Genomic DNA, 17,694 nt, shown 5'->3' on the forward strand with positions numbered 1-17,694 from the left:
AGAAAAACTCTAGGATGGTGTTATCAAGACCTTCAGAAAGAGGAAAACCGAATTGTGAGACTGATACGGCAGCCAGAAGAGAGAATAACTTCAGATTTGCTGTCCTGCCTTCATGCACACTGCATTACACACACCTCACATAAGCGCTCCTTTGTTTTGCGTGATTTGATGGGTGTTTTGAATTAGTTGGGTGGTTGTTGGGGCCCCTAACAGGCGTCAAAAGTGCGTAGACCCTTAGAGTCATCCTAACTGTATGACCTCTCTTATTTTGTTAAAACATTTCACAATCAAGCACAACTGTATATCAATATTTGTATTGACCCTTTGTGTTTGCTGTAGCACCATGTACTGGGCCGACTGGGGAAACCATCCGAAGATCGAGACGGCGGCGATGGACGGGACCCTGAGAGAGACGCTGGTCCACGATAACATCCAGTGGCCCACAGGTCAGTCATCATGGCGGTCAAACACACACTGCTGTGGGAGTGTGTGTATGTGTTCTTGTTTATGTGGTTTACGGGGATGAAATTGTATAATAACATGAGTATGCTATTGTTATGCTCTTAACTCTTCCCTGCCAGCGTTTTTTTTTTTTTTTTAAGTTGCCAACCACTGCCAGCATTTTTGATGATTTTTACCTAAATTGGACGGCCCTCGCAAAGATTTCTGCTAGTAATAATGTATAATGAGCATTTCTTTACTGTATAAAAATATTACACCTATGGAGAGTCCTTGTAAACCATATAGGTGTGTGCGTGTGTGTGTGTGTGTGTGTGTGTGTGTGTGTGTGTGTAGCTTATATTCATCACATTATGTGGACCAAGTGTCCCCACAAGTATACCAATACCAGTAAATGTTGGCCTTGTGGGGACATTTTTTGGTCCCCGTAAGCAGAAGGGCTCATAAATCAGACAGAATGAAGTATTTTGAAAATATAAAACTGTTCAGTGTTTCCTGCAAGGGTTGGTTTAGAGGTAGGGTTGATGGAAGAAGACGGTATATACAGTCTGTACAGTATAAAAATCATTACGTCAGTGGGAAGTCTCTATAAAGATAGCTGTACAAGTGTGTGTGGCCCTGTTTTCATCACGTTTTGGGTACCTAATGTCCCCACACGTATAGCAAAACCAGTAAATGTTGACCTTGTGGGGACATTTTTTTGCAACCACTGGCAGCATTTTTGATGATTTTTACGTAAATTTGACGGTGCTCGGAAAGATTTCTGCTAGTAATATATGAGTTCATTTTCAATCTTACATTCACTTTCTCTGATGATCTTATATTTAATTCCCAGGACACAGAGAAGTCCTGTACCACACTCGAGACATGCATTAGGGCTTCCACTACAGTAATATACCTAAAACATGAAATGGTGTAAAACCCATCAATGGCAGGCAAGCGTTTTCTCTTAATTGAGGAGTTAAGGTGGTTTACGAGGACATGCCTTGTGTCGTCGTAATTCAAAATGCTTAAAAAGTCAAACTTTACAAGGTCATTTCACATTCAGAACTCGCCACAGGTTTCATATGGTTGGGTTTAGAGGTTTGAGAGTGCGAGGACCGTATAATGAGCATTTCTTTACCGTATAAAAAATATTACACCTATGGAGAGTCCTTGTAAACCATATAGGTGTGTGCGTGCGTGTGTGTGTAGCTTATATTCATCACATTATGTGGACCAAATGTCCCCACAAGAATACCAATACCAGTAAATGTTGGCCTTGAGGGGACATTTTTGGTCCCTGTAAGCAGAAGGGCTCATAAATCAGACAGAATGAAGTATTTTGAAAATATAAAACTGGTTTGGTTTAGAGGTAGGGTTGATGGAAGGAGACGGTATATACAGTCTGTACAGTATAAAAATCATTACGTCAGTGGGAAATCTCTATAAAGATAGCTGTACAAGTGTGTGTGTGGTCCTGTTTTCATCACGTTTTGGGTACCAAATGTCCCCACACGTATAGCAAAACCAGTGAATGTTGACCTTGTGGGGACATTTTTTAGTCCCTGTAAGGCAAAGGGCTCATAAATCAGACAGAATGAAGTATTTTGAAAATATAAAAATGCTCAGCGTTTTCTGCAAGGGTTGGTTTAGAGGTAGGGTTGATGGAAGAAGACGGGATGTACAGTCTGTACAGTATAAAAGTCATTACGTCAGTGGGAAGTCCCCATAAAGATAGCTGTACAAGTGTGTGTGTGTGTGTGTGTGTGTGTGTGTGTGTGTGTGTGTGTGTGTGTGTGTGTGTGGTCCTGGTATTGATCCCATTTTGGGTACCAAATGCCCCCACATGTATAGTAATGTCAGTAAATGTTGACCTTGTGGGGACATTTTGGGTCCCCATAAGGAAAATGGCTCATAAATCAGACAGTATGAAGTATTTAAAAAATGTAAAAGTGCAGATTGTGTACTGTGAGGGTTGGGTTTAGGGGTAGAGTTGGTGGAAGAGGACAGAATATACAGTCTGTAGAGTAGAAACAACATTATGTCAGTGGGAAGTCTCCATAAAGAGAGCTGTACAAGTGTGTATGTGTGTATGTGTGTGTATGTGTGTGTGTGTGTGTGGTCCTGGTATTCATTACATTTTGGGTACCAAACATCCCCACACGTATAGCAATGCCAGTAAATGTTGACCTTGTGGGGACATTTTGGGTCCCTGTAAGGTAAATGGCTGATAAATAACACATAATGAATATATTTTGAAAATGTAAAACTGCAGATTGTGTCCTGTGAGGGTTGGGTTTAGGTGCAGAGTTAGTGGAAGAGGACAGAATACACAGTCTGTACACTAGAAACAACATTATGTCTATGTGAAGACCCCATAAAACAGGAAAACCCAACTTGTGTTTGTGCAGGTCTGGCGGTGGATTATTTCAACGAGCGTCTGTATTGGGCTGATGCGAAACTCTCAGTGATCGGGAGCGTCAGACTGAATGGCACAGATCCGGTCATCGCCGTGTCCAGCATTAAAAACAGTTGAGTCCACCTCGTCTCTGTCACAGATCTGTCATGGCTGCACGGTACTTGAAAAATCAACCCAAATCAGCATTGGGTCAAATATTATCAAACCCAACACTGGGTTATTTTAAAATTTAAATTGTTATTCAAATTAAGATGTGACACTTTATTCCAACGCTTGAGTTACAACAGTGCAGCTTTGTTTTTAGTGTGTGTGTGTGGGTTGAAAGGTTTTTCAATTATAGCTTACTGCACCTTAAATTGTATGTACTGCATATATTAAGCTGTTTTCATTTTATTTCACATCATTTTGTTTAATCTTGCTGTGTTTTTTGTTGTTGTTTATTTTAATTGTGTTTTTGGGATATGTATATGTATTGTTTTATTGCTTGTTATCAAGCTAAAGGGATAGTTCACCTAAAAATAAAAACACACTCACAAATTTCTGTACTTCTTCTGTTGAACACAAAGGAAGATATTTTGAAGAATGTTGGCCATTGAGTACCATACTTACTTACCCCAAGGGCCATTTATATCGAAGTTGATATTTAGCCGCACCATATTGGTGTTTCGTAACATCTAGTTTTATGAGGTGAGTTGTTATCCCAACACTCAAACTCCAATCTGGGGACCAGGACATACACGCATACACTACAGACAATTTAGCTCACCTAATTCACCTACCGCGCATGTCTTTGGACAGTGGGGGAAACCGTAGCACCCGGAGGAACCCACACCAACTCAAGGAGAACATGCAAACTCCATACAGAAACGCCAACTGTGTCCAAAGGTGTAGTCGAGGTCATAGGCAATAAGATCAGTACAGGTAGCAACAACATAGACAAGGCTAGAAACACGGAAAGACTAGGAATTGCTTCGTGGTGTTACAATAACAAGACTCAGCACAGTGTGTGGGAATGTGAGCAGTATATATAATCTGTGTAATCAGTCTTTGATGAGCTTCCAGCTTTGTGTGTGTGTAATCATCGGTGATCCGGAACAGGTGTGTGTGTGAGGTGCATGACAGGAGTTGTAGTTCATATCTGTGGCAGACTGTAGTTCTAGGGATAATAAATGTTCTCCAGTGATCTATAAGGGCTAAATCGCTGGGAATCGTGACAGCAATGAGTTATGTGCTGCTTAATGAAGAAAACGGCGAGGCTGAGCAAAGGATGATGTTTTTTTTTGGTGTGAACTATCCCATTAAATGAAGTTCATTAATGTTGTCTTTAAATTAATAAAACCGCGAAACAATCAGTAAAACAATTCACATTTTATTTTGATGATCTCTATTGTATTTGAAGTGATTAGCTGATACTTTATTCATGAACGTTCATTTTGTAATTAAACACTGATTTCTCTCGTCAAACTCAGATCTGCAGCAACCTTTCAGCATCGACATCTTTGAGGATTTCATATATGGAGTGACGTATCACAACAACTTTGTTTTCCGCGTCAACAAGTTTGGCAAGAGTTCCGTGGAGCATCTGACTACAGGAATGAACCACGCCACAGATCTGGTGCTCTACCACCCTTACAAACAGCCCGAGAGTACGTATATAAATATATACACAGTTGAAGTCAGTGTGTATATTTTTCCCCAATTTCTGTTTAACGGAAAGAAGTTTATTTTTACACGTTTCTAAACATAATAGAAAAGGGAAACACATGGGTTTACTGAGTGCGTTGTTTATTCATGATGTAAACTCTGCTGTTCTGCATTGCAGTGGCGAACCCATGTGACAGGAAGAAGTGCGAGTGGTTGTGTTTGCTGAGCCCCAGTGGTCCGGTCTGCACGTGTCCAAACGGCCGAATTCTGGACAACGGCACCTGTGTGGAGATTCCTGCCCCAACACTGAGCCCAGTCTGTGAGTCTACAGCCTGAAAAACACTAGATAAGTAGATGAGTTTAGCTGTCGACTAGAGAGTAGATGAGTTTAGATGTTGACTAGTGAGTAGATGAGTTTAGCTGTTGACTAGTGAGTAGATGAGTTTAGTTGTTGACTAGTGAGTGGATGAGTTTAGTTGTTGACTAGTGAGTAGATGAGTTTAGTTGTTGACTAGTGAGTAGATGAGTTTAGCTGTTGACTAGTGAGTAGATGAGTTCAGTTGTTGACTAGTGAGTAGATGAGTTTAGTTGTTGACTAGTGAGTAGATGAGTTTAGCTGTTGACTAGTGAGTAGATGAGTTTAGATGTTGACTAGTGAGTAGATGAGTTTAGTTGTTGACTAGTGAGTAGATGAGTTTAGTTGTTGACTAGTGAGTAGATGAGTTTAGATGTTGACTAGTGAGTAGATGAGTTTAGATGTTGACTAGTGAGTAGATGAGTTCAGCTGTTGACTAGTGAGTAGATGAGTTTAGCTGTTGACTAGTGAGTAGATGAGTTCAGCTGTTGACTAGTGAGTAGATGAGTTTAGTTGTTGACTAGTGAGTAGATGAGTTTAGCTGTTGACTAGTGAGTAGATGAGTTTAGTTGTTGACTAGTGAATAGATGAGTTTAGCTGTTGACTAGTGAGTAGATGAGTTTAGTTGTTGACTAGTGAATAGATGAGTTTAGTTGTTGACTAGTGAGTAGATGAGTTTAGTTGTTGACTAGTGAGTAGATGAGTTTAACTGTCGACTAGTGAGTAGATAAGTTTAGTTGTTGACTAGTGAGTAGATGAGTTTAGTTGTTGACTAGTGAGTAGATGAGTTTAGTTGTTGACTAGTGAGTAGATGAGTTTTGTTGTTGACTAGTGAGTAGATGAGTTTAGTTGTTGACTAGTGAGTAGATGAGTTTAGTTGTTGACTAGTGAGTAGATGAGTTCAGTTGTTGACTAGTGAGTAGATGAGTTTAACTGTCGACTAGTGAGTAGATAAGTTTAGTTGTTGACTAGTGAGTAGATGAGTTTAGTTGTTGACTAGTGAGTAGATGAGTTTAGTTGTTGACTAGTGAGTAGATGAGTTTAGTTGTTGACTAGTGAGTGGATGAGTTTAGCTGTTGACTAGTGAGTAGATGAGTTCAGCTGTTGACTAGTGAGTAGATGAGTTTAGTTGTTGACTAGTGAGTAGATGAGTTTAGCTGTTGACTAGTGAGTAGATGAGTTTAGCTGTCGACTAGTGAGTAGATGAGTTTAGTTGTTGACTAGTGAGTAGATGAGTTTAGTTGTTGACTGGTTGACTTTGTCACATAATGGAAATTAAATGGTGTGTTCGTTTATGTTTATGAGAGAGTTAATGCTTTGTATGTGTTTGGTTGTTCAGCTCCGAGCGGCACCTGTAATCTGCTGTGTCTCAACGGTGGAACTTGTGTCCTGAACGCCAGAAAGCTGCCCAAGTGTCGCTGTCAGCCCAACTATGGAGGAGAGAGATGTGAACTGAACCAGTGCAGAGGATACTGTCAGAACGGAGGAACCTGCACCGCTTCACCCACAGGTACAACACACACACACACACACACATTTATGCTGCTCGATATATACTATAGGCAGCATGGTGGCTCAGTGGTTAGCACTGTGGCCTCACAGTAAATAGGTCGCTGGTTCGAGTCCCGGCTTGGTCAATTTGTGTTTCTGTGTAGAGTTTGCATGTTCTCCCTCTGTTGGCGTGGGCACACAGTCCAAACACATGTAAATTGGATGAACTAAATTGGCCTTAGAGTTTGAAAGTGTGTGTGTATGAGTGTGTATGGGTGTTTCCCAGTACTGGGTTGCAGCCAGAAGGGCATCCACTTTGTAAAACATTTTCTGGAATAGTTGGTAGTTCATTTCACTGTGGCGACCAGTGAAATAGAGACTAAGCTGAAGGAAAATGAATGAATCTTTGCCCAGCACTACAAGTAACTTGTCTGATCTGTTTGTAGGAGCTCCGACGTGCCGCTGTCTGGCAGGCTTCACAGGACCCAACTGCAACCAGCGCACATGTGAAAACTACTGTAAAAGTGGAGGAAACTGCACAGTTAGTCGTGGAAATCAACCCACATGCAGCTGCCCTGCCGACTTTCTGGGAGACCAGTGCCAATACCGTAAGTGCTGCAGCTCCACCTGCTGGACAGGAGTGTGTGTTTATAGCCACACATAGGTTATAGCATGCGATATGTACATTTTTTGTTCGTTCTAAAGCATTAAAATAGCATAATATGTTTTGAGATAGTTGAGAAACATGCTAAGTGAACATATTTGTTTTTTTTTTTAAATAGCTGAAGTCAGATATTCTCATTTAAAGTAAAGATGAAATCAAAACTAAGCATAGGGATTTTGTTAGCTCACATTGCCAGTTGTGTGCTGAACAATTCATCTGCGCATGTCATTAAGACATTAAAAAACAGTTTGCTCATGTAGTCTTTAATTGAAATCTGAAAATCCACTTCCTGTTTACTTTTTAGAGAGATTAGTTCTTTTTAGAGAGATTAGTTCTCTCTGAGGTAGTGGGCGTGACTAACATACTTAACCACGCCCCTCCAGCTGTCAGTCAACAGACAGAAATGGTGAGCAGGAGGAGTCTGTTAGGCTGTAATAACACTCCCCAAACCCTTTTACCCAAATTTCTAAATGGAACACCTACTTTACCACATCCAACCAGCTCGCAGTAGAGAAAAACAAGCCACGCCCACTGTTTTCTCATTTAATAATGACTTTAAGAATGTGCGTTCTGTATCAGAATGTCTTGCTGCATGCCAATTCACATACTTACACTACATTCTAAAGGTATGTACTTCTTTGTGACAAAGTACATACTTTTGAGTGTGTACCAAAAGAGTATGCAAGATTTGGGACAAACTACTTGACTACTTTCAGCCTGTTATGTTGCTTAGTTACGAGCCCTGTCAATCATCTCAACACATGAACGACATTTCTGTTCATATTTAATCACCTGCCATATTGGAGATTATTGATGTGCCATTCACAAGTCTTTCATGCGGAGAAATCTCCTCAGGTCTTTAGATAATTCTGCATTCAGAATTTAATATCCACACACGTCTTATTGGAGTTCACATTGTTGTTGCAGATAAAATAGAAAATGGAAAAACTGGCTAGATATTAATTAATGGTCATTCAAACAATAGCCATTCCCACTTGACGGTTGGACTCGCGCATCTGCCATGTTTGTAGTTTGTTTACACTTTTCCCCCCGAGCTTGTAGTTGTAATCAAATTCACTTTTAACATGGGTAGTTCGACACTTCGATTTCTAATGGAAATAGTCGACCATCCGGGAAGTTTTAGCACACTCTTTCCAACATACTACAGTTTGGGACACACTTACTCGGGTTGCCTTGGTGGAAAACACAGGGTATTTCATTTCAGCCTTGAAGGCTCTATCTATCTATCTATCTATCTATCTATCTATCTATCTATCTATCTATCTATCTATCTATCTATCTGTCTGTCTGTCTGTCTGTCTGTCTGTCTGTCTGTCTGTCTGTCTGTCTGTCTGTCTGTCTGTCTGTCTGTCTGTCTGTCTGTCTGTCTGTCTGTCTGTCTGTCTGTCTGTCTGTCTGTCTGTCTGTCTGTCTGTCTGTCTGTCTGTCCGTCCGTCCGTCCGTCCGTCCGTCCGTCCGTCCGTCCGTTTCTGGGGCCAGGTTGTGGGGGCAGCAGTCTCAGGAGAGAACCCTAAACTTCCCTCTACCCCAGACACTTCCACCAGCTCCTTTGGGGTGATCCCAAGGGGTTCCCTAGCCAGCCGAGAGACATAGTCCCTCCAGCATGTCCTGGGTCTTCCCTGAGGTCTCCTCCTGTTGAGAATGCCTGGAACACCTCCCTAGGTAGGCGTCCAGGAGGTATGCGAAACAGATGCCTGAGCCACCTCAGCTGACTACTCTCGATGTGGAGGAGCAGCGGCTCTACTCCGAGCTCCTCTCCATATCTATAAGGGTGCGCTCTGCCACCCTGTGAAGGAAACTCATTTCGGCCGCTTGTATCCGAGATCTTGTCCTTTGGGCCATGACCCAAAGCAGTTAGTGTCCCAAATGACGCACACTACACTATGCACTTATGCATTTACACACTCAACAGCATAGTAAATGGATGTAGAAAAACCAGAGAACCTGGAGGAAACCCACGCAAACGCAGGGAGAACATGCAAACTCCACACAGAAACGCCAACTGACCTAGCCAGGACTCAAACCAGTGACTTTCTTGCGGTGAGATGAACCACTGAGCCACAGTGTCGCCCTACTTACACTATTTATAGTACAAACTGGCGTACAATAGTGCATAAGAATGCAAATTGGAATGCACCTAATGCCCTTCTGTTCCTCTTCTCAGGCACGTGTGATGGCTTCTGTGATCATGGTGGGACGTGTTTGCAGTCCAGCGATGGGTCGAGACAGTGTCGCTGTCCTCCACGCTTCATTGGCAACAACTGTGAGGTGGACAAATGTCACTACTGCCGTGATGGCAAGTGTATTCCTATCAATATCTACCAGCCTAAAGGAGACGTCACATGCAGGTAACACACACACACACACACACACACACACTTGTTGACTAGTGAGTAGATGAGTTTAGTTGTTGACTAGTGAGTGGATGAGTTTAGTTGTTGACTAGTGAGTAGATGAGTTTAGCTGTTGACTAGTGAGTAGATGAGTTTAGCTGTTGACTAGTGAGTAGATGAGTTTAGCTGTTGACTAGTGAGTAGATGAGTTTAGCTGTTGACTAGTGAGTAGATGAGTTTAGCTGTTGACTAGTGAGTAGATGAGTTTAGCTGTTGACTGGTGAGTGGATGAGTTTAGGTGTTGACTAGTGAGTAGATGAGTTTAGCTGTTGACTAGTGAGTAGATGAGTTTAGCTGTTGACTGGTGAGTGGATGAGTTTAGGTGTTGACTAGTGAGTAGATGAGTTTAGTTGTTGACTAGTGAGTAGATGAGTTCAGCTGTTGACTAGTGAGTAGATGAGTTTAGTTGTTGACTCGTGAGTAGATGAGTTTAGTTGTTGACTAGTGAGTAGATGAGTTTAGTTGTTGACTAGTGAGTAGATGAGTTTAGTTGTTGACTAGTGAGTAGATGAGTTTAGTTGTTGACTAGTGAGTAGATGAGTTTAGTTGTTGACTAGTGAGTAGATGAGTTTAGCTGTTGACTAGTGAGTAGATGAGTTTAGTTGTTAACTAGTGAGTAGATGAGTTTAGTTGTTGACTAGTGAGTAGATGAGTTTAGTTGTTGACTAGTGAGTAGATGAGTTTAGTTGTTGACTAGTGAGTAAATGAGTTTAGTTGTTGACTAGTGAGTAGATGAGTTTAGCTGTTGACTAGTGAGTAGATGAGTTTAGTTGTAGACTAGTGAGTAGATGAGTTTAGCTGTTGACTAGTGAGTAGATGAGTTTAGCTGTTGACTAGTGAGTAAATGAGTTTAGTTGTTGACTAGTGAGTAGATAAGTTTAATTGTTGACTAGTGAGTAAATGAGTTTAGTTGTTGACTAGTGAGTAGATGAGTTTAGCTGTTGACTAGTGAGTAGATGAGTTTAGTTGTTGACTAGTGAGTAGATGAGTTTAGTTGTTGACTAGTGACTAGATGAGTTTATTTGTTGACTAGTGAGTAGATGAGTTTAGTTGTTGACTAGTGAGTAGATGAGTTTAGCTGTTGACTAGTGACTAGATGAGTTTAGTTGTTGACTAGTGACTAGATGAGTTTAGTTGTTGACTAGTGAGTAGATGAGTTTAGCTGTTGACTAGTGAGTAGATGAGTTTAGTTGTTGACTAGTGAGTAGATGAGTTTAGTTGTTGACTAGTGACTAGATGAGTTTATTTGTTGACTAGTGAGTAGATGAGTTTAGTTGTTGACTAGTGAGTAGATGAGTTTAGTTGTTGACTAGTGAGTAGATGAGTTTAGCTGTTGACTAGTGACTAGATGAGTTTAGTTGTTGACTAGTGACTAGATGAGTTTAGTTGTTGACTAGTGAGTAGATGAGTTTAGTTGTTGACTAGTGACTAGATGAGTTTAGTTGTTGACTAGTGAGTAGATGAGTTTAGCTGTTGACTAGTGAGTAGATGAGTTTAGTTGTTGACTAGTGAGTAGATGAGTTTAGTTGTTGACTAGTGAGTAGATGAGTTTAGCTGTTGACTAGTGAGTAGATGAGTTTAGTTGTTGACTAGTGAGTAGATGAGTTTAGTTGTTGACTAGTGAGTAGATGAGTTTAGTTGTTGACTAGTGAGTAAATGAGTTTAGTTGTTGACTAGTGAGTAGATGAGTTTAGCTGTTGACTAGTGAGTAGATGAGTTTAGTTGTAGACTAGTGAGTAGATGAGTTTAGCTGTTGACTAGTGAGTAGATGAGTTTAGCTGTTGACTAGTGAGTAAATGAGTTTAGCTGTTGACTAGTGAGTAAATGAGTTTAGTTGTTGACTAGTGAGTAGATAAGTTTAATTGTTGACTAGTGAGTAAATGAGTTTAGTTGTTGACTAGTGAGTAGATGAGTTTAGCTGTTGACTAGTGAGTAGATGAGTTTAGTTGTTGACTAGTGACTAGATGAGTTTATTTGTTGACTAGTGAGTAGATGAGTTTAGTTGTTGACTAGTGAGTAGATGAGTTTAGTTGTTGACTAGTGAGTAGATGAGTTTAGCTGTTGACTAGTGACTAGATGAGTTTAGTTGTTGACTAGTGAGTAGATGAGTTTAGTTGTTGACTAGTGACTAGATGAGTTTAGTTGTTGACTAGTGAGTAGATGAGTTTAGCTGTTGACTAGTGAGTAGATGAGTTTAGTTGTTGACTAGTGAGTAGATGAGTTTAGTTGTTGACTAGTGAGTAGATGAGTTTAGCTGTTGACTAGTGAGTAGATGAGTTTAGCTGTTGACTAGTGAGTAGATGAGTTTAGTTGTTGACTAGTGAGTAGATGAGTTTAGCTGTTGACTAGTGAGTAGATGAGTTTAGCTGTTGACTAGTGAGTAGATGAGTTTAGTTGTTGACTAGTGAGTAGATGAGTTTAGTTGTTGACTAGTGAGTAGATGAGTTTAGCTGTTGACTAGTGAGTAGATGAGTTTAGTTGTTGACTAGTGAGTAGATGAGTTTAGTTGTTGACTAGTGAGTAGATGAGTTTAGTTGTTGACTAGTGAGTAAATGAGTTTAGTTGTTGACTAGTGAGTAGATGAGTTTAGCTGTTGACTAGTGAGTAGATGAGTTTAGTTGTAGACTAGTGAGTAGATGACTTTAGCTGTTGACTAGTGAGTAGATGAGTTTAGCTGTTGACTAGTGAGTAAATGAGTTTAGTTGTTGACTAGTGAGTAGATGAGTTTAGCTGTTGACTAGTGAGTAGATGAGTTTAGTTGTTGACTAGTGAGTAGATGAGTTTAGTTGTTGACTAGTGACTAGATGAGTTTATTTGTTGACTAGTGAGTAGATGAGTTTAGTTGTTGACTAGTGAGTAGATGAGTTTAGCTGTTGACTAGTGAGTAGATGAGTTTAGTTGTTGACTAGTGAGTAGATGAGTTTAGTTGTTGACTAGTGAGTAGATGAGTTTAGCTGTTGACTAGTGAGTAGATGAGTTTAGCTGTTGACTAGTGAGTAGATGAGTTTAGCTGTTGACTAGTGAGTAGATGAGTTTAGTTGTTGACTAGTGAGTAGATGAGTTTAGTTGTTGACTAGTGAGTAGATGAGTTTAGCTGTTGACTAGTGAGTAGATGAGTTTAGTTGTTGACTAGTGAGTAGATGAGTTTAGCTGTTGACTAGTGACTAGATGAGTTTAGTTGTTGACTAGTGAGTAGATGAGTTTAGTTGTTGACTAGTGACTAGATGAGTTTAGTTGTTGACTAGTGAGTAGATGAGTTTAGCTGTTGACTAGTGAGTAGATGAGTTTAGTTGTTGACTAGTGAGTAGATGAGTTTAGTTGTTGACTAGTGAGTAGATGAGTTTAGCTGTTGACTAGTGAGTAGATGAGTTTAGCTGTTGACTAGTGAGTAGATGAGTTTAGTTGTTGACTAGTGAGTAGATGAGTTTAGCTGTTGACTAGTGAGTAGATGAGTTTAGCTGTTGACTAGTGAGTAGATGAGTTTAGTTGTTGACTAGTGAGTAGATGAGTTTAGTTGTTGACTAGTGAGTAGATGAGTTTAGCTGTTGACTAGTGAGTAGATGAGTTTAGTTGTTGACTAGTGAGTAGATGAGTTTAGTTGTTGACTAGTGAGTAGATGAGTTTAGCTGTTGACTAGTGAGTAGATGAGTTTAGTTGTTGACTAGTGAGTAGATGAGTTTAGTTGTTGACTAGTGAGTAGATGAGTTTAGCTGTTGACTAGTGAGTAAATGAGTTTAGTTGTTGACTAGTGAGTAGATGAGTTTAGCTGTTGACTAGTGAGTAGATGAGTTTAGTTGTAGACTAGTGAGTAGATGAGTTTAGCTGTTGACTAGTGAGTAGATGAGTTTAGCTGTTGACTAGTGAGTAAATGAGTTTAGTTGTTGACTAGTGAGTAGATAAGTTTAATTGTTGACTAGTGAGTAAATGAGTTTAGTTGTTGACTAGTGAGTAGATGAGTTCAGCTGTTGACTAGTGAGTAGATGAGTTTAGTTGTTGACTAGTGAGTAGATGAGTTTAGTTGTTGACTAGTGACTAGATGAGTTTATTTGTTGACTAGTGAGTAGATGAGTTTAGTTGTTGACTAGTGAGTAGATGAGTTTAGCTGTTGACTAGTGAGTAGATGAGTTTAGTTGTTGACTAGTGAGTAGATGAGTTTAGTTGTTGACTAGTGAGTAGATGAGTTTAGCTGTTGACTAGTGAGTAGATGAGTTTAGCTGTTGACTAGTGAGTAGATGAGTTTAGCTGTTGACTAGTGAGTAGATGAGTTTAGTTGTTGACTAGTGAGTAGATGAGTTTAGTTGTTGACTAGTGAGTAGATGAGTTTAGCTGTTGACTAGTGAGTAGATGAGTTTAGTTGTTGACTAGTGAGTAGATGAGTTTAGTTGTTGACTAGTGAGTAGATGAGTTTAGCTGTTGACTAGTGAGTAGATGAGTTTAGTTGTTGACTAGTGAGTAGATGAGTTTAGTTGTTGACTAGTGAGTAGATGAGTTTAGTTGTTGACTAGTGAGTAAATGAGTTTAGTTGTTGACTAGTGAGTAGATGAGTTTAGCTGTTGACTAGTGAGTAGATGAGTTTAGTTGTAGACTAGTGAGTAGATGAGTTTAGCTGTTGACTAGTGAGTAGATGAGTTTAGCTGTTGACTAGTGAGTAAATGAGTTTAGTTGTTGACTAGTGAGTAGATAAGTTTAATTGTTGACTAGTGAGTAAATGAGTTTAGTTGTTGACTAGTGAGTAGATGAGTTTAGCTGTTGACTAGTGAGTAGATGAGTTTAGTTGTTGACTAGTGAGTAGATGAGTTTAGTTGTTGACTAGTGACTAGATGAGTTTATTTGTTGACTAGTGAGTAGATGAGTTTAGTTGTTGACTAGTGAGTAGATGAGTTTAGCTGTTGACTAGTGAGTAGATGAGTTTAGTTGTTGACTAGTGAGTAGATGAGTTTAGTTGTTGACTAGTGAGTAGATGAGTTTAGCTGTTGACTAGTGAGTAGATGAGTTTAGTTGTTGACTAGTGAGTAGATGAGTTTAGCTGTTGACTAGTGAGTAGATGAGTTTAGTTGTTGACTAGTGAGTAGATGAGTTAATTCCATTAATATATATTTTATTAATGTACTAAGTACTATGTAAGTGAATTATATTGAGTGTTTGCTGTGTGATTTAGATGCACCAGTGGCAGAATCCAACCCAGCTGTTACACATGTGAAGGATACTGTGCTAATGGCCAATGCTCTCTCGGCTCCACAAATCTCCCACAGTGCAAGTACGCAGTTCCCATCCAGTTTTAATCCACAATTTCATATTTTATATGCATCTTAGCTTTTTGAATTGTGAAATACCAAAAATGAAATATATTGAATTTTCTGTGCTGATTAAGTGGGCGTGGCCAATTGTAGATGTAGAAGTAAACGCCCACTACTGTGATTGGCTAACACTTTTGCATATTAACAACACTAAACAGGCAGTGAAGTAGAAGCATGCGTTGATCTCATTTGGAGGCGGGGCTTATCCTCCCTATTACATCATAGAGTGGAAAATTCCAGAACTGGTCTTTTTCTTAACTTACCTTCGATATAAGCTGATTTTACAGGAACAACAAAGAGTTGAGTTCTGAAACTTACAGGATGTTTTCACAGTACTGTGACCTCTTACATTCCAAAAGACCAAGCAAATTTTGGTTTCGCAATTCATGACCCCTTTAATAAGTGAATGCGAAGTGAGGGTTTAACAGTAACAGCACTGGATTTAAATGTAATAAAAGCTTGATCTTGTTGTGTTTGTATTGAAGTGCTGTATGTTCTAAGCTACTTTGCTAATGTTTGCTGCACATCAAGCACTTCTAAATGCATGTGAATGTAAATCCCTCTCTGCCTCCTGTAGGTGTCCTCTTGGTTGGGAAGGTCATCGCTGTGAGAATCCCGCACGGAATGAAAACGCTGAATCCAGTGGCCGTAAGTTCATGTTTGAATGATCTATAAGCAGAGAAAGTGTTTATTAGCCACCGATAAAGTGACTATTTTTAATTTATTAAGGTTCCTTCTACAGCATCAATAACCAGTTACATAAACGTAAACATTCATAGCAATGTACTCTAGTGCAGTGCTTCATGTCTGGTCTGAGACCCACTTTATATCCAATATCAATCAGGCAGTGAAGATCATTGAATAGAAGCCAGATCATTGCGTGTAAAATGAACGCTACAGCGGTACTTACCTCCGTATGTATGATGCATGTATGAACATCACTGGTGCACTCAAACCTTTTTCCTCAGTGATGGGATAGTGTAGTGTCAATTGGATAAACACTTCAGAATCTCGCCGGAAGTACCAAGTCATCCAGATACTTCTGGCAAGCTGTTTTTCAAATTCTATGAATTCGGACATACTACTCGGCTCACATACTGATTTTAGCATACTATGTAGTATGGAAGCATGCTATTTTGGATGCAGTCATTGTTTTAATAAAGAAATACACTCACCGGCCACTTTATTAGGTACACTAGTACCTTACTAGGACCGGGTTGATCCCTCTTACGCCTTCAGAGCTGCCTTAATCCTTCATGGCGGAGATTCAACAAGATACTGGAAATATTCCTCAGAGGTTTTGCTCCATATTGACATGCAGTTGCTGCAGATCCATGATGTGAATCTCCTGTTGGACCGCATCCCAACGGTGTTCTATTGGATTGAGATCTGGTGACTGTGGAGGCCATCTGAGAACAGTAATCTCATTGTCATGTTTAAGAAACCAGTCTGAGATGGAAGTAGCCATCAGAAGATGGAGACACCGTGCTCATGAAAATCCCAGTAGATCAGCAGTTTCTGAAATACGAAGTTGCTGCCACGTGATTGGCTGATTAGAAATTTCGCATGACGAGCAGTTGGACGGGTGTACCTAATAAAGTGGCCGGTGAGTGTATAAAGAAATTGTAAACCTAAAGTGTTTTTCAAGTGTGATATTTCGTACAGAAAAAGGCCCTTTCTGTAGAACGACCCAGAAACATGTTTGGCTCACAATTCATGACTCCTTTCAATCCCAATTAATGCTTGTACTAATAATCCTAATCTGCTTGTTTCAGGAACAGCTTCGATAGTGATTCCAGTGATTTTACTGATTCTGCTGGTGTTGTTGATTGGCGGAGCGGCGTTGTGGTACAGAAAGAGAATGAGAGGGTGAGTTTATGAAATACATTTGCTTTTTCAACACATTTACACCTCTCTAAAGTGTTCAGATGTTGAATTATGAGATACTTTCCATCCCAGAAACATCTCTTTTCTCTTTTCTTTCTTGGTAAACTGCGTCTCTTTTCCGTAGGCTTGGCAAATCCCGCTCCAAACGGCCGCGGTAACGGTCTTTCTCCATTATCTCTTTCTTTTTATGGTTTAATTTTGGTTTCTGTCCATCTTTCTGGCTGGTTTGGAGAATTGATTGTGTTTTTGTCGTCTTCAATGTGTCGCCGTTCTCTCTCTGTCAAAAACCACCTGACTCAAAACAAGTGGTTTGTCTTGTTCAGAGGAGAAGATGATAATCCGTTGCAGAAAATAAAGACATGGATCCAGTAGTGTGTAAGACTGAGAACCAATCGTGTGTTTTATACGGCTGTTAGACTGAACATTATGGCCCAGATTTACAGATTAGTGCAAGATCTCAAACCTCCTGAAAGAGTCAATGGGATTCGAAAGTTTGGTAAATTAAAAAATTAACAAAAAAAAAAAAAATGCAAAACATGGCAGGCATTCATTTTTTAAATATTATTTCCATTTAATTTAATTTTACTTTTAATTAATTACATTTTTCGAAGTGATTTAGTGATGTTCCACAAGCTAAAAAAAGAAATTATTTTCATTTCATTTCATGTCATTTGTAAGTGATTAAATTTCAGAATGCAGTCGCTCATTTTTATATTTATTATTTATTTTAATAAAATTTTGTTAACTGTAAGTGATTTAGTGATGTTCAACAAAATAAAGAAACCATGTCATTTTAATTTATTTTTAAATTAATTAATTAATTAATTAATTAATTAATTAATTAATTAATTAATTAATTAATTAATTTATTTATTAATTAATTAATTAATTAATTAATTAATTAATTAATTAATTAATTAATTAATTAATTAATTAATTAATTAATTAATTAATTTATTTATTTATTTATTTATTTATTATTATTTTGTTAGTGATTTATTTATTTTATTTAAATAATAATATTTATTATTTATTTTTATTTAATTTAAAATTAATAAAAAAAACATTTAAGTGATTTGGTG

At 39.1% G+C, this 17,694-nt stretch overlaps 1 protein-coding gene across 11 annotated transcripts in view; it reads left to right on the forward strand.

The window, feature by feature from the left end:
* Positions 1–17,694, forward strand: part of lrp1aa (low density lipoprotein receptor-related protein 1Aa) — a 225,922-nt gene that overhangs the window by 200,591 nt on the left and 7,637 nt on the right. For 7 of the 11 annotated variants that reach the window (XM_073916187.1, XM_073916185.1, XM_073916186.1 and 4 more), the window contains 11 exons: positions 340–446; positions 2,853–2,972; positions 4,330–4,506; positions 4,683–4,823; positions 6,199–6,369; positions 6,797–6,958; positions 9,200–9,383; positions 14,587–14,685; positions 15,303–15,373; positions 16,501–16,594; positions 16,737–16,766. In XM_073916187.1, coding sequence (XP_073772288.1) covers positions 340–446; positions 2,853–2,972; positions 4,330–4,506; positions 4,683–4,823; positions 6,199–6,369; positions 6,797–6,958; positions 9,200–9,383; positions 14,587–14,685; positions 15,303–15,373; positions 16,501–16,594; positions 16,737–16,766 — 1,356 coding nt within the window. The remainder of the gene's footprint in view (positions 1–339; positions 447–2,852; positions 2,973–4,329; positions 4,507–4,682; positions 4,824–6,198; positions 6,370–6,796; positions 6,959–9,199; positions 9,384–14,586; positions 14,686–15,302; positions 15,374–16,500; positions 16,595–16,736; positions 16,767–17,694) is intronic. The other 4 variants (XM_073916179.1, XM_073916180.1, XM_073916183.1 and 1 more) reach the window with 1 other exon arrangement.

This window comes from Danio rerio, chromosome 11 (assembly GCF_049306965.1).
Source record: "Danio rerio strain Tuebingen ecotype United States chromosome 11, GRCz12tu, whole genome shotgun sequence".
Classification (NCBI taxonomy): domain Eukaryota; kingdom Metazoa; phylum Chordata; class Actinopteri; order Cypriniformes; family Danionidae; genus Danio; species Danio rerio.